The sequence below is a fragment of the Mesoplodon bidens genome, assembly GCF_964165515.1.
Source record: "Mesoplodon bidens genome assembly, chromosome: 10".
Classification (NCBI taxonomy): domain Eukaryota; kingdom Metazoa; phylum Chordata; class Mammalia; order Artiodactyla; family Ziphiidae; genus Mesoplodon; species Mesoplodon bidens.
This window is the reverse complement of record NC_138172.1, coordinates 71,630,868-71,647,540: the sequence shown is the minus strand read 5'-3', so window position 1 is coordinate 71,647,540 and position 16,673 is coordinate 71,630,868. Positions and strand designations below refer to the sequence as shown.

At 39.6% G+C, this 16,673-nt stretch overlaps 1 protein-coding gene across 2 annotated transcripts in view; it reads left to right on the top strand.

Moving 5' to 3' along the window:
* Positions 1-16,673, top strand: part of KIF6 (kinesin family member 6) — a 419,445-nt gene that overhangs the window by 13,699 nt on the left and 389,073 nt on the right. For both annotated transcript variants that reach the window (XM_081246112.1, XM_081246111.1), the window contains exon 3: positions 4,154-4,228. In XM_081246112.1, coding sequence (XP_081102238.1) covers positions 4,154-4,228 — 75 coding nt within the window. The remainder of the gene's footprint in view (positions 1-4,153; positions 4,229-16,673) is intronic.

Here is a 16,673-nt window from a genome sequence, read left to right as displayed (position 1 = left end):
AAGATTTTTTTCATATTGATTACATGTTAAAATGATAAAATGTTGGATATATTGTGTTAAAATATATTATTAAAATTAATTTTACCTGTTTCATTTCTCTTAAGAAATGTGGCTACTAGAAAATTTTAAATTATACATATACTCATATTTATGTGTTATGTTTTATTTCTCTAGCACAGTTCAGAGCTGTATGGTTCAGGTGGAAAGTAGCAAATAGCTACCCCTGGATTGTTGTCAGTGCCCTTGGTCTGAATACTATTCTAGGAGCCAGGCCTTAAATTTGGGGATTATGGCTGTTTCATACTGCCTTTATTCTCCAGTTTCAGATGACATCATTTCCTTTAATCCCCACTTTTGATTTCTGGAGAAGTTTGAGCCCAAGTTAAACCCATATTTAGTCTCTGGCCTAAATTTAGGTAGGAGATTCCTGGGTCCTGCTGAAGGAATCCTAATTGCTCTCTTGCATTCCTCTCTATGCTGTTTTTCATAGGCCTTATTTTGAGACCATTCCTGCCCTTGCCCTTTGGATAAAACCATCTCAGATATTTTTGTGTGTTTCTCTCTCTCTTTCTCTCTTTCTCTACTTCTTATTTCTCCTCCCCTCTCATTATTATTGTAATTATTATTATTATTACTTTGTCTTATAAAGATTCTCTTTGGTCTTCACAACTCCCCCTTTGTCTATCGTGTATATATCTCTCCCAGCACCCCCACCCCTTCTTCTTCTTGTGTCTCCTTTTACAGTAAGTACAAGCAGGATGGCTAGCACAAGGTTGCATAGTGAGATGGTCCCAACCTTGTCTTTTTGGCTCCTCTTTGCCTTTCATTCTATCCTTTAAGGAGTAGCCTTCTAATATATGACTTACTTTTCTGAAGGGGCATTCTCCCTCTGGTGTAAGCATGCTACATACCTTAGTAGCTATGGCTTAATGACAGATACCCTAGGCCTGTCTCCACAAAGCCACAGTTTGCTAAAACATTTTATTCAGCATGATTCTGTTTGAATGCTAAGAAACAATTGGCCATGTTTCTATCCATCGGCCCTGTCCAAAGTACTCTGTATGTTATGTAGATACAAACAGAGTGCAATTTAAACACATGCTTATTGAAAAAGTGCTATCTGCTTATTTTTAAATCTCTTAATCATTCTTTCTAAATCTCTGAATTAAAAACATTGGTTTTAGTATTTTAAATAAAGAAATTAGTAAAATACATATGTTCAGAGATAAATATTTAAGCATTTTAAAGGCTGTTTTCTCCCAAGAAAATTCATGCAATCAGTAAATCTTTATTAACCATCCACTGCGTGCTGTTTTAATGGCTAGGAATACAACAGGGAATGCCACCAAGCTTCTGCTCTTAGGTGCTTACATTTTAGTGGGAGGAGGTGGACGGGCAAGGTGTATATATCAGAAAGTGTTGAGTGCTGTGGAGAAAAAGAAGGCAAGGAAAGGGAACAAGGAGCGCTGGGATGAGGGACAGCAAAGTGGAGGGGTGGCTGTAATATTTCACAGGGTCTTCAGGAAGGTGTACATTTTAACACAAACTTGAAGGTGGTAAGGAAACGAGACATTCAGATACCTGGGGGATGGGAATTCCAGGCTGAAGATATAGCAAGAGCGAAGTTCCTGGGATGGGAGAGTGCCTGGCATGTTTGAGGAAGAGTGAGGGATCTGTGTGGCTGGAGGAGAGTAAGCAAGGGGGCTGGAGGGGAAGAAGAAGGTTAAAGGGCAGCAGAGTGGACACATCATATGGAACTTTTCCCAAAGTGCTGAGAGAAGGTAATGGAGGGTTGTGAGCAGAAGAAGGGAATAATCTCACTTATGTTTGAGCAGGATCATTCTTGCTAGCATGTGGAAATAGACTGTGAGGGAGCCAGGGAGACAGGCAAGAAATTGTGGCAGCTTGGGCCAGAGTAGTAGCAAGTGGAAATGTTGAGAAATAGTTGGGTTCTGGATGTATTTTGAAGGTCAGAGCCGACAGAGTTTGCTGATAGGTCATATATAGAGTGTAATGGAAAGAGAGGAGTCAAGGATATACTCTAAGGGTTTTGGACTGAACTTTTAAAAGGGTGGAGGTGTCATTTACCAGGATGAGGAAGATGGGGAGGAACAGGTTTGGGGTGAGAAGAGATGAGCAATTACCACATTTGAAATGGTTTTTAGAAAAAGCCTACACAACCTCCTAATAAATGAAAGGACCTGCTAGGAATCAGGAAACCTACATTATGTCTCAAGGCACATTATAGATTAGCTCCACTGCTGTGAGTAAGTTGCTTTATCTCTCTGGGCCTCAATTTCTTCCTCTGTAAAGGATTAGATTGAACTTATTAAACTCTTTGATTCTATTCTGCTCTTCAGTGGTTTTCAGAAGATAGCTGATCATAATGACTTTCTAGATTACTATACAACTGCGTTATATAAAGTAAAATGTTTGGGGGTGATGATATTTTATGTTTAATGCACAACGTGTGATCTATTGAAACTCCTGCCATCTCTTTGGTTTACATGGTGGTAGATGTCATTCCTTTTAAGGAAGTGGAGTTGGGAATGGCTAATTCATTTGCTCAGTCATCACCAACCTGGTAAAAGAAGCAAAACAGCCTTAGCATCATCACCTAAAAGCACCGCTGTGTCTGTGCTCAGACATCACAGTGGGTAGTGCTCTGAAGAGCACTTGAGCAGCCGTGTTATCTCAACATTCCTATCTGAAGCCCTCATACACCTATAGGGTCTTGAGGAGTGTTCTGGGCACACTCAGTAAATATTGCTGAAATATAATCTGGCCTGCTAAATGAGTACCCAGAGTGCCTTACAATCTCTCTTTGTATATAGTTTCATTATTTGCTTCTTCAAAAGGGTGGTTGATATGCTATAGGAATCTTTTGAAATTAATGTTGATTAAAGACAATGAATTTCATTCCATTTTATATCCAACCCAGCTCCAGACATCCTTCTGAACTCCTGAGTAGTGAAAACAAACCTACATTTCATGTAGTCTCTACTTCACTTGAACATGTGCCCAACTCACTTGTGTGGGCAGACATACACACCAAAGGCTCCTAAGCACTTTGAAAGCTGCTTAGGATTTGGGTGTTTCAAAGGTTTTGCCTTAATGTACCCCCTCTCCCAATTTTTATTCTGAAAACTTTTAAATATACAGAAGAGGTGGAGGAATGATGCAGTCAAATCTCCTTTACCCTTTGTGGGAAATTCATCAATTGTTAACGTTTTGCCCTCTGTGCTTATGCATGCACTCTCTCTCTCTCTCTCTCTCTCTCTCTCTTTCTCCCCACTTCTCCTTGCCCTCTCTCCCTTTTTTCCTTTCCTTCCTGTTTGTATTGCTCCCTGTCTGTTTCTTCATGATATTTGAATGGGGGCTATATTTGCTGGTTGTGAGTTAACATACTGTATAAGGATAGGTTGTGAGTCTCCCCCCAGGTTTTCAGCTGTGCTTGTGATCCTGTACTAAGCTAAGTCAGGGTGCTATTGCAAGAAGGGTGCAATGGACACCATCCCCCCTCCCCATGGCTCGAGCCTTGCCAGTCAGATCAAGATTTCCTTTATAGGACAGGTCTATCTTAATTTACTGTTTGACTTTTGACTCATGATCAACAAAATGAAACAAACTGTCCTAAGAATTAAGTAGCTGATACTAGGGTGCAGTACCTAATTAATGGAAAATAAACTTCAGTTTAAAACTTTAAAACTAAGTTCAAAAATCATACATTTCACAGCTGCATTCTTTTCTTACAGGTCAGACATCAGAAGTTCTTTGGCTGTTTACATTCTGTTCTTGGGTTTCCATTTCATGCACTTATCTAGATTTGAATTTGATGCCAATTGCAGACACTGTCCCTCTTGAGAGCTAAAAAACACACAGTTTATTATTTGGTTCAAAGCTGCTGCAGTTTTTCAGAGGGATTTATTGTGCAGATCTTGTCAAAGCAATACTGTTTACCCACCATTTGTATACAGGGGTACAAGAGTACAGTGTGTTTGGGGCTACAGGGCAAACATTGTGTTAGGTTAGGTAAGCCCAGTGATGTAAATATGAGGTAATTTACAAAGCTTTCAGGAGGAAAAAAAATGTATTAATCCAATAGTGTTTGAAGGCTCAAGCTTTTAAATAATTACTGTTTTCACATTTGCAGATTTCAAAGGATTTTTGATCAAGATGCAAAGCAAGAGACCATTTTTGAAAACATTGCCAAACCAGTTGCTGAGAGGTAGGATTTCCTATATTTTGTTCAGTGGGTTAGTGGTTTTTCATCTTGCCTTCAATTCTCAGATAACTGTGGTAATGTGCTTCAGTATATCAATTATGTACTCAGGCTGTAGGGCATGTGATGATGGCAGTACTAATACCTTCTATTGTTACACCTTGTTTGTTTTAGATTTAGATTCTGAGCCTCAAAACAAACCAGTGAGATAGACAGAATAGCTATTATTACTCCCATTTTGAAAGATATGTAAATCTCTGAGGATTAGAGAGATTAAGTAGCACTGATCAGGGTTAGTGGCTAGTGGTAGCAGAGTCCTAGATGGTTGTCTAACTGTTAAGTCCAGTGCTGTTTTCTGAGAACAATGTTTCAAACATATGGTTAGACAGATGCAGGACTGTGACACCTGGGAGGCCTAATTCTGGTTGACCCAACTCTACCTCTGTGTAATAACTCTATTTCAAAGCTTGACTCTTAGCTTAGGTCCCTTTTGTTTCTGTATACCCAGGTAGTGCCAGGCTGCTGACTACTGGAACCAAACTCACATGAGAATAAATGATTCCGAATAAACTGGAGTGCCATTTTATTAATATATGTTGGCAAAGTCTCCTTGGAACTAGACTCTCAAGCCCTTAGATAAGCACACTCTCTTTCTGTAGGGAGTCTATATGGGAAACTACTAGTAATAAGGTTGCTTTCTGATCCTGAAATCATTTGGGTGATTTTATGACCTAATTGACCCCAGATATATCTATCTTTACTATTCAAATGAAAAATATGTCTGCTAAGTAAACCCATTTTTCAAGTCCACTGATCAGTACACCCTCAACCACGACATTGCTGAAAATATATCGACACACATTGTCTCCCAGACTCCTATCTCATGAATCCTACTCAAAGCATGCCCTTCTCTCTTTTTTCCCAGCTTTATTGAGATATAATTGACACATGACATTGTGTAAGTTTAAGGTATATGTGTTGATTTGACACATTTATAATTTGCAAAATGATTCTCACCATAGTATTAGCTACCACCTCCATCTTGTCACGTAGTTCCCATTTCTTTTTTTGTGGTGAGAACATTTAAGATTTGCTCTCTTAGCAGCTTTTTAACATTTATAAATACTATTAGCTACAGTCACCATGCTGTCCATCAGATCCCTCAACTTGTTAAGCCCTTCTCTTTTTATACTGTCTTCCATCACAGTGGGTAGAATATAATTGAGTAGGCTTAAGCTATTTTAGTTGTAGTCACAATCCAACAGCATCTCTTTAGACTAAATTCAGGTCTCCTTGACTGGATGTCACACATTTCTAAAATTCTCTTCTTTTTAGTAATGTTTCGGGTTATGTCATTTTTCAGGTAGCCCATCCCATGTGTTTTATCTTGAGCCTTTCTAAAATCATTCGGGGAGGGGACCTTAGTTTGTGTTTCATGGATGTCTGTTTTTTCCCCCCATTACTGACTGCCTCTCCCATCTTGAGCCCACTTCACCCTTGAGCCCTTGCTGTGCCCTCTGCCAGGAATTCTCTTCCTTCAGAAATCTGCTTAGTTGCTTCCTCAGCTCTTTTGAAGTCTTTGTTCATGTATCCCCTTCTCAGGAAGGCCTTCCTTTATTAGTACCCGATTGAAACTGCATTCCCTGTCACGCTTCCCTATTTTATTTTATTTGTTTTAGCACTTATCACCATCTGATGTACTATATAGTTTACTTACTAGTTGCTTTGTTTGTCTGTCTGCTACTAGAACAAAAGCTCCATTGAAGGCTGGAGATTTATTTGTTTTGTTCACTGACTTGACAAAGATGCCCAGCCCAATGATGATAGGATTTCAAAAATGACAGGCAAGAGCATTTTTATCCAGGCTGCTCAAGTTGGTCCTAGTGAATCATATCTTTCATCAGTAGGAAGCATTCCTCACTGTCCTTTTTAATACTTTTATTCTTGTATCCCATTTTTCCTGAAACTATTTTTGTTAGCCTTTATCTGCTTTATCTTTCTCGATCTCTTAACTCAACTGCCCTGTGTCATTTTGTCTTTAAATATAGGTCTGGTAAATAAAATATATTTGGCTTTTGCCTTTGTAGCTAAACTCAGAGTCCCTTGTATTTAATTGGTAACTTTAACCTGTTAATATTTATTATGATTACTGTAATAGTGTTTGGAGCTATCCTCTCAGGTTTTTTTTTTTTCTATTTATCATACTCTCTATTTTTTTTCCTTTCATGCTGTTTGTTGGTTTGACTGTGCTCTTTGTTGTTTTTGCCACTTTCCATTTTCTCTCTCAAGGTGTACACACCTCTGTGTGGTTTAAATTTAGATATTAAAACTTATTTGTATTTTTTCTCAACATCTGAACTTCCTCCATCTGCCTGCCTGTCTGTCTCTCTTCTCCCCAGGCAGGGACCTTAGCACACTTTTACTTTGCCTTTCCTACTTTCCCAGCACGTTAGGTATTGAGATCTACTGATAATTTTATTCAGGATTGTCAAAAATCATTTTCATTATCAGCATTTGCTTAAACTTATCTCTAAGTTATGTTTCTGTGCTTATCACTGTTTCTTATACTTATGTCTATTCCTTGGATTCCCTTGTAGTTTTGCTGATAATCATCTTCTAATAAGTTTTTAGAGAGAGTTCAAGACTGGGGAGCTTTCTGAAGCTTTTCATTCCCCTTCACAGTTAAATGACAGTTTGACTGGCTATAGAATTCTAGGTTAAAAATTCCTTTCTCTCATAGCTATGAGGATATTGCTTCATTGTCTCTTTGTATGCAGTGTTGCTGAGTAGATGTCAGTGTCAATCTGGCTCTTATTTCTTCTTAGGAAATACCCTTTTTTCCTGGATGTTTTTAGGATTTTTTTCTTTTTATGAAATTTTATATCAGTGAGTCTACTGATTGTCTAGGTATGGCTATTTTTACATATATTCATGTATTCTTGTCTCTCATTCAGCCACTTCAATCTGAAAACCCTTATATTCAAGCTCAGGGGTCATCACATTGGTAATTTCTTTGATGATTCAAAAATTAATTTTCTTCCCTCCAACTTATTTATTCTGTCTTTCTGGAACTTCTGGAACTACCAGAACTACCAGTTCTATCCTTCAAATATTACAACTGTCCATTCATAGTTCCCACCTCTTTGTCTTTTGGTTCCGAGTTCTGAAAGAAACTGTTACTCAGTCTTCCAGGATGGTGGTTTGCTTTTCAGCCATGTGTATTCTCTATCACCTACCTCTTAAATTTTTAGTTTTTACAATTTTATTTTTCATTTGTAGGAAATGAAAAAAGTCTATTCTTGTTTATTCATATGATCTGCTCCCTTTTCCTTCTGAAGAAAATTATCTTTCTTGGAAACACTGGCTTTTCTTTCTATGTACTTCCTCTTTATGTGAATGTTCTTCTATTGTTGAGGTTGGTGCGTTGCTTTCCCGGTACAGACTTTCCTCAGATGTTTGGTGATTCTCAGTGGTGGGCTCACCTCTGTCATTTGAGAGTGCTGTTGTCTGTTTGGGAATGCTGTTTCTGTTCACTGTAGTTCCCCTAGTGTCTGTGGTGAAGGAATGGTGTGCCCTGAGCTTGTCTGCTGGGTGTGAGAACACTCTTTCCTCCTGGGTGTTGCTCACCACCAAGGGCTCTGGTCAGCGTCACTAATCCAGGCTCCTACTCTGCAGGAAAGTGTTCTTCAATAGTGGATGGATAGATGGAGGCAGACTCATGTCTCTCTCTGATTCATCTGCAGAGGAGAGGGTTATCAAGGAAATTAACACTAAACTAAGAGCCTGGGGGAATCTCTGTTTTCATTGCCTTTATATATGTCATATATAGTATGTTCACACTTCAGGAAAACTTGAATTGTGGGACTTTGGTAAAATACAAGGTATCAATAAAGTCTCATTTATACACAATATTTGAAGTCACATTTATCCCGTAAATTGAAAAATATTTTTTTAAGGATTATATAATTTGGCAGGCCTGGTGAATGGAAGCTGTGCCACTTTCGATGTTAAACGGAAGTGCCTGCTGTTCTGGTGAAGATTAGTCTCCAGGAACACATGCTCAGTGTAAATCCAGTTCATCTTACACTGTCCCTTTAAGGCTGCTCTACTGGGTTAACCTACTGTAGCTTAATTCTGGTTACTGTGTACAATTAAAGCTAAATAAAATTAATCACATTTCTTTCCAAAATTCTGTAGTTCAGGAATCTTACTAATCTAGACGCATCTTTTCCTACTTAACTCAGATCAGTGATATGACTCCATGACTGCAGAATAGCAGGACTGGTGGTGAGAATTTATAAAGCTCTAAATTTGTATCATGGGAAATTAAGTAAAAGAATCTTTGTGGTTATTTGTTATTTAGCACATCTCCACTAGGAAGTACATTCCGCCTCTTCTGAACTTTGATTTTTCTGAAATATATCTGATGTTGTTTAGTAACAGGTAAAAACTGCCTTCTAGCATATTAATTTTGCTCACCGGTTTTGGAATAATTTTTTGGAAAGATAAAATTTAGTAGGTCCACAGATGTGTTTAGTGTATGGTACTGCACCATATAAAAGAGGTTGTAGCTTTACTTGATATTTTACCTGGTGTTATGCTTTTCAAGCTGGAGTGCATTGATCTTGGGAGTATGTGGTGCTCTATCAGGGGATACCTGAAGCCACAAGCTGAATGCAGCACATCATTCTGGAGTATGAATTTTACTTAAAGATTTAGGCAGAAAACTTTGAAATCTAGACTTTTCGGGGGTTTTATCACATGCACTTGTAAATCTGCAGAACCCCAGTTTTCCAGCCAATCTTATGCTTTACCTAAAAGCTTGGGGTGTAGGAAATTCATTTTAGGTACAGTGAGTGCTTTTGGAAAAGTTTGGAAATTTGGTGTTAGAGAAGAACATGGTTTGACCAAAATGAATAGGGCGCACACTGCCAGGAGGACTGGTTGCACCCAAGATACAGGTCCCCATAGCTGGCGCCACTGGGCAGCTAAAGCCTCTGCACTGCAACAAGGCCAGCCAGGATGGTTTCTGAAAACCTATTGTGAACCATTGCTTTTTAACATTTGATTTCACAAATGATGAACAATATCAAGGGCAGCCTTTCAATTTATGAGAAGAAGAGGGTGAAGGGGAAAAGAAAGCTCCCAGGGCTACCACCTCAGACTTGGAGAAGAATGTTGGAGAATACCTGTCCACCTGTGCTCTGGCTGGGTGGGAGGCCAGGGCTTGGTAGAGGGATTGCCTCATGGGAGGGGCAGTCCCACACTCCAGTGGGGCCAGGGCTAAGCCCAGCAGGGCTCTCACCTGTGCCCTGGGAAACAGACTTTGCTGATGATGCTGTGGGTCACGTAGCTTGCCCAGTCCTGCTGCACAGGCAGAGAATAGATCCTGCACCTTCAAGACAAGAGGACCAGACAGGGAGAGAAGGAGGGCCACAGAAGAGTGTTTAAAATAAATCTTATTAGCCAGTTATTCAGCTCTGTGTACTCATGCTTCTACCTCATCTGGCTCAAAAAATTTGGCAACAAGTAGAATAATCTAATTCTGGCCTCAGCCCTGTGACTAACTCACTATGTGACTCTGGGTCAGGCCTCTCACTTCGGAACCAGTTCCACCATCTGAGAAAGGTTGATGCTAATAATATTACATTTTCCAGGTTGTTTTGAGGATGAAAAGAAGCAATGAATATGAATGTACTTTGTGAACGTCAATGCCCTATTCAGTCTAAGGGTTGAAAAGTTAGAAATCTTTATTCTTTTTGCCACTTTAAAACTATGGCCAGTCACTTCTGTCTCCAGGCAAAGATGAAGTCAACATACTTCTCTCTAATCCTCTCACTAAGTACAGCTAAAAGCTCTGGGTGTTATATATAAAAGAATATAAGAAGACCCTGAAAGGTGGAGATAAGAAGGTAGACTGGCCAGGGGACTTCAGGACCTAAAGGAATGACACAGCCGTGAGTTCCCTGTGTCTTTTTGTTTTGTTTTGTTTTGTTGCTTCATGTATCCCAGACTGGATGCTGGAGAAACTGGCAACCCAGAAACACCAGTAGACTTAGACAAAAGTGCCAAAAAAATTCTGCTCTCTATAGCCAAGGCACCAGGAAAGGGGGAAACCCAGTGAGACAGAAACTTTTAGATACTGGTTGCCCTGCTCCATCCAAATACCATGGAAAAACTCATGACCCCACCCTCACCCAGACAGCAAAGGCTGGGCTGTAACAAGGCACCCCATTCTGCTGCTGCCAGGGTGGTATCTGAGGAGTGGGAGGACTTTCTTCCCCACTTGGAGGTAACAGCTTCCCTTCTCCCCTCCCTCAGGTTGTCAGTGGAAGTCTCTTAGGGATCCTGGAGTTCACCACCATCCAGCAGTATCAAGGCCTCCCCACCCTGCTGTGAGGTCACTGAGCATCACAAGGTGCCCCTCCCTTTCTTGTCCAGGGAGGTGTCGGTTGAGGTCTAGAAGGGAGCCTGAAATCTCACCTCTGTCCACAGGAATGAGGCCCCTCCACAGGTGTCAAGAGAGGCAGAGTGGTGAACCGGGACCCTTACCCCCACCTGGCAGTAGCATGATGTCAGAAGAGACCTGCTAAAATAGAAGTTTTAAGTATGACCTAGAATCTCAGTAACTAATGCCTAAACTCTCCAGGATACAATGAAAAATTATGCATTAAATAAGAAATATTGAGAACTAGGAAAATACCAACTTCCATAAGGAGAAACCATCAACAGATGCTAAAACATAGATAACACAGATCTTAGAATGATCTGACAAGGATTTTAAAGCAACCATCCCAAAAATACTTCAGTGCACAATCATGAACATGTTTGAAACAAATGAAAAGATATAAAATCTTGGCCAAAAAAATAGAAGATATAAAGAAGAATGAAATTGGAATTTCAGACTGAAAGTACAATAACTGAAATTAAAAACTGCAGAATGGAGAGGTCAGATGAAAGAATTAATAAATTTTAAAATATAACAATAGAAATTACCAAGTATGGATAACAGAAAGAAAATAGACTGAAAAAAAGAAAACAATGAACAGACCCTCAGGGACCTGTGAGAACTACAGCAAAAGATCTAACATTCATGTTGTCAAAGTCCCAAAAGACAGGAGAAAAAGAGTATAGTTGAAAAATATTTGAGGAAATAAGACTGAAAATTCCCCAAATTTGGCAAAAGGCATGAACCTAGAACTTTATGAAGCTGAGAAAGTTCCAAACAGGATAAACTCAAAGAAATCCACTTTAAAACAAATATTAGTTAAACTTCAGAAAACTAAAGACAAAGAAAAAAAATCTGAAAACAATGAGAAAGAAATGATACCTACAGGGAAAAAATAATTTGAATTATAGTGTATTTTTCATCAGAAAGTGTGGAGTCTAGCAGGAAGTAGCAGAATATTCTCAAGTGCTGACGGAAAAGAACTGTCAGCCCAGAATCCTGTCCCCAGTGTAATTATCCTTCAGGAATAAAGGGGAAATAAAGACATTTTCAGACAAAGGAAAACTAAGAGAATTAGTTGCCAGCATATCTATCCTAAAAGGAGGGATAAAAGAAGTTCTTAAAAAGAAGGAAAATGAAAAAAGAATGAATCTTGGAACATGAGAACAAAAGAAGGAATGAGAGAGAGAACAAAAATATACACTAATAAAATAAACTTTTCTTCTCTTGAGTTTGAAAAATCGTGTTTGATGAAGCAAAAAACAAAGCATTGTCTGATGACAGTTACAAATGGGGAGGGTAAAGGGATTTAAAGGGAAGTAAGGTTTCTATACTTCATTCAAACTGGTACAGTGTCAACATCAGTAGATCTCTGTGGTGATGGAATAGTTCTGTATCTTGACTGCAGTGATGGTTGCTTGAATCTACACATGTGATAAAATGGCATAGAACTCTACACATGTATTGTACCAATGTCAGTTTCTTGGTCTTGATAATATATTATAGCTATGCAAGATATAACCATTGGGGGAAACTGGGTGAAGGTACACCGAACCACACTGTAATCTTTTTGCAAATCCCTGTAAATTTATAATTATTTCAAAATAAAACATTAATATTCCCAGGTATGAAAATTTTAGTGTCGTTTGTTTTATGATGTCCTTCTATTCAGTAAATTCAGTAATCTGAATGATTAGACTAGAACTTCTCCCCCATGGGTCTCAATAAAGCTAATTTCATTAGACATTCACCCAAACATGGCTGCCAGTAAATATTTTATTTTTCTCAAAGTTGGCTTTCAAGCAGAAAACACTGGTCAACCACAAAATTGTACAAAAACCCCTTGGCTCCCACAGATCTGTTCAACTTCAGGCCACAATTTCACTTACCAGATGTGTTGTTTATAAACATGTACCTGTACTTGGCTCCACTTCCTGTTACACTGAATTTCCTTATAAATCACATTTATGGCTTTTGTGATTTTACTAATATTCTTAATGTTTTAACACTTTTTAAATCATACTTTCAACTGAAAACATGGCTTTGTGTTTAAAAACAGGAACACATATCAGCTTAAAACCCTGGAATTATGTAAGAGCATGACCTTGAGGTACTCCAAGATCTTAATGAGGAAGGGGATAATACTGCCACTCCACCCACAGCTAATGAACTTGGAGAGAGCAGCAGCAGTCCATCAAACAAGCAGAGATTGTACTAAGGATGCACTTTTTTTTTTTTTTTTTTTGCGGTACGCGGGCCTCTCACTGTTGTGGCCTCTCCCGTTGCGGGGCACAGGCTCCGGACGCACAGGCTCAGCAACCATGGCTCACGGGCCCAGCCGCTCTGCGGCATGTGGGATCTTCCCGGACCGGGGCACGAACCCATGTCCCCTGCATCGGCAGGCGGACTCTCAACCACTGCGCCACCAGGGAAGCCCTAAGGATGCACTTTTAAAATATGGATTTTATTATTGTACATAAACAAATGAGTCTCAATCTGGATGGCTCTTAAGAATGACCAATCAAGAAATTGCATGATACCATCATTTTTGCAATGATAACTACATGTTAAAGCTATTTGTAATTCATTTGATCAAATACCTCTGAAAAAATGGCCTGAGAGTTTTATGAAGCCATTTGATTGTGGGGACTATGAGTTCTGTGACAGAGCATATACATGTGATGAAAATTGCTGGGCCAGTGGTAAAATAAAAGGCATTGCTTGAATTAAAGGCAGTAAAAAAAAAGACTGACAAGTGGATCAGAGATGCCCTCACACAGCGATGTGACTCCTTAGCTGGAAGGTACTTGTCTTAGGCTGCCAACCTACTCCTTCAAGCAGATCCTGAGGCCAGTATTTGAGTGGAAGTAGTTTACTTGCAAGGTGAGCCCAGGAAGCACCAGTCAGGTCGTGGGGAAGTGAGGTGGGGAAGGAAAGGAAGCCACGGCAGGTACATTAAAGAGCAGGTTACCACTGTAGGCAACTGGGACTCAATCCCACTGGTGTTCCCTGGGGGACTGCGAGGAACAGGCCTCCGCATTGTCCCACCCGAGGGGTGAGGAAGCACATTTGTATTTAACCTCTACATTATGTGAAAGTGTGTTCTTAAAACATTGTGATACCAGAATGGAGAAGTTATCTGCATATTGAGTGTGGCGAGACCTCTCCTTGTTTCTTCCCAATTTTCTGACATTCATACACTCAGTATCATTTTTCCCATTAATCCTTGAGGACAGTAGAAAATTTCCCTCATTCATAATAATTTAAAACATTATATTGCTATTCATCAAACACATGAAGTGTGTTCCCAGCTCAAGACCTTTGCACTTGCTATTTTCCCCTCTGCTTAGACCCCTCTTCTCCCAGGTTTGCTCCTGGCTTGTCCCTTCCTGTCCTCCAGGTGTCTGCTCAGATGTCTTCTCTGTGAGACCTTCCCTGACCACTCGACGTGAAAGAATAGCTCTCACCCCACACTCGCTCCTTAAATGTGCTCTATTTTTCTTTATAGCATGTAACACCAACTAACATACTATACGCCGTATTTACTTGTTAAATTTGTTTATTGCCTGTCTCCGCCCACTCAAGTATAAACTTCCTGAAGGCACGGGGTCTATCTTTGTTCACTGTTGTATACCCCACTCCTAAAACAGTGTCAAATACATACTGCCTACTCTATGAATATTTGTTGAGTGATAGAACTAGCACATAGAGGGTTATCTATTGGGAGCTGTAGCCTTCCCTTTCTTGGTGAATGCATAGTGATGGACTTTATTTCTTGTAAAAGGAGTTTTACTTCTGGTTCCTTCCTGAGATATTATTTGGACAGAGGCCTTTTCAGTGAATTGAAAATGAAACTACAGATAGCTGCCTTTTTGTCTGGTCTGATGGTTCTCAAAGTGTGATCCCTGGACCAACAGCATCAGTGTCACCTAGGAACTTATTAGAAATGCAAATTCTTGGGCCTCACCCAGACCTGCTAAATCAGAGCAATCTGTGTTTTAACAACAGATTGTTAAATCACCCTCTAAGTGATTCTGATGCACTAAACTAGAACTAAAGTTTGGGATTCTCTGATCTTGGTACAAAGCTTAATACAGGTTGAGAGGGGTTGGGGGATAGGAACAGAGGGGGTACTCGTGGTATTTGTCTTTAATGATATCTTTCCCAGAGATCTGAGGTGTACTCTACACAACTTTCCAATTCCAAAATTGGTCTTTGTTTATAATTTACATCCCGCTTATTTATAAAATAAATCAAAGCACTTTATGCTAATGCTAGGGCAGGCTTCATGGGTGTAGTATGTAGTAACACAGGGCCCCATGTTAAAAAGGGGACCCATCTTGGTTTAATACTCTGTTGTTAACATTTTTAGGAAGATTAGAAAGTAGCAGAGACATCAGAAATGATTTAGACTGTTATGTAATTAAGTAATTTTAGGAACTTTATAATTCTCTCTGAAGAAGTAATTGTGGGAGACTGTATAACACATTGATTAAGACTGTGGGCTTTTGGAGCCATACAAGCTTGGTTCAGCTCCCAATTTTAATACTTAATAGCTGTGTGGCTTGGGCAAGTTACTTAATCTCTCTGTGTCTCAGTTTTTAATCTGTAAATGGGGAAAGTGATACCGTAATAGCTACTTCATTTGCCATGATCAAATGGACTATACATGAAAAACATATGCCTCAGTACACAGTATGTGCTCAATAACTATTAGCTATCATCCATTTTTGGCTCCTCACCAACATTTCCACAGACAAAGATTTTTCATTCCAATTCAGGATTTTACTGAGTTATGAATGTTTTTCTTTATGGATTTTTTCCCCTTGACTGTCTTTAGCTTTGGTTTCTCCCGAGGCACAAGTTTGCAGTTTTACCATAGATCTTTATTTCAGGATTTGAGGATACATTTACAGATGATCCAAAGATACTTCTAGTTATTACTGTTCACCTTCATATCCTCCCAAAGAACGATATGCAAAGAAAGCAAACAGAATGCAAAGCCGTCTGGGAAATCCTTCCTACACGAATGCGTAGTGATTGATTACAACTGGCAGGATTTTTACTCTAGTTATTTGCATTTATAATCGACTGTGGCAAAAAGCACAACCATAGTTAAAACATGTTGTTTAAATTGTTGGAGAAACTATAGCAGTAAATTTAGCTAGTGCTTTATCACTTGCAGATCTAAATATCTTCCTCATTTGAAAGCTGCTTTCCTTGGAGCAGAGCTCTTTTAGCAGAATTTCCATCATTCTCAGTGAATTTGGCCTTTCCTATTCTGGGCCATGTGGTTTTGGTCAGATTTTTAGTGTACTTCTTGCTAAATAACATGAACAAATTTACTTATTGTTATTTGATAACAGTGAATACATTTCATTTTATATAGAGCTTTGCCAATCTTATAGCACTTTCACATGTATTATCTCACTTAATTTTTACCATAACCCTATGGGTGGCTAGGTATTATTCCCATTTTAGATGAGAAAACCAGGGCTCTGAACATTTAATTGACTTCTGCAGGGTCACACAGTAATTAGTCTGTGGAGCTGAGACTGGAATAGATCTTCCTTTCATAGTCCTTTGATCCTGAAATTGCTGTATCCCACAGTTGCGTTTATGTATTTCCTTTCATTTCACAAAAGTTGCCCTGACTAAATTCACCAGTGATGTTCCTGTTGCTGAATCAGTGGACATCTTTCAGTCTCCATCCTGTTTGACCTTTCAGCTCGGGCACAGCAGGCAGCACCCACCCAGTAGCGTTTGGCCAGCTGCACACCTGGGAACAGTCCAGGGCACCGCAGGACCCTGAGGGGGCAGGCATGCTGGAGCTTGGACCTAGATAAATGAGAGTGACCACCATAGCATCAGCAGAGGTGACCACTCAAGATGGTAGGGGCTTCCCAAGGGAGCAGCACCAGGACAGGCATGCAAGGCTGGCTGTCCCTTGTGTACCCAGAGCTGGTCCTAGCAGCATCTGATATTTAAGTCTCCAGCCTTAGC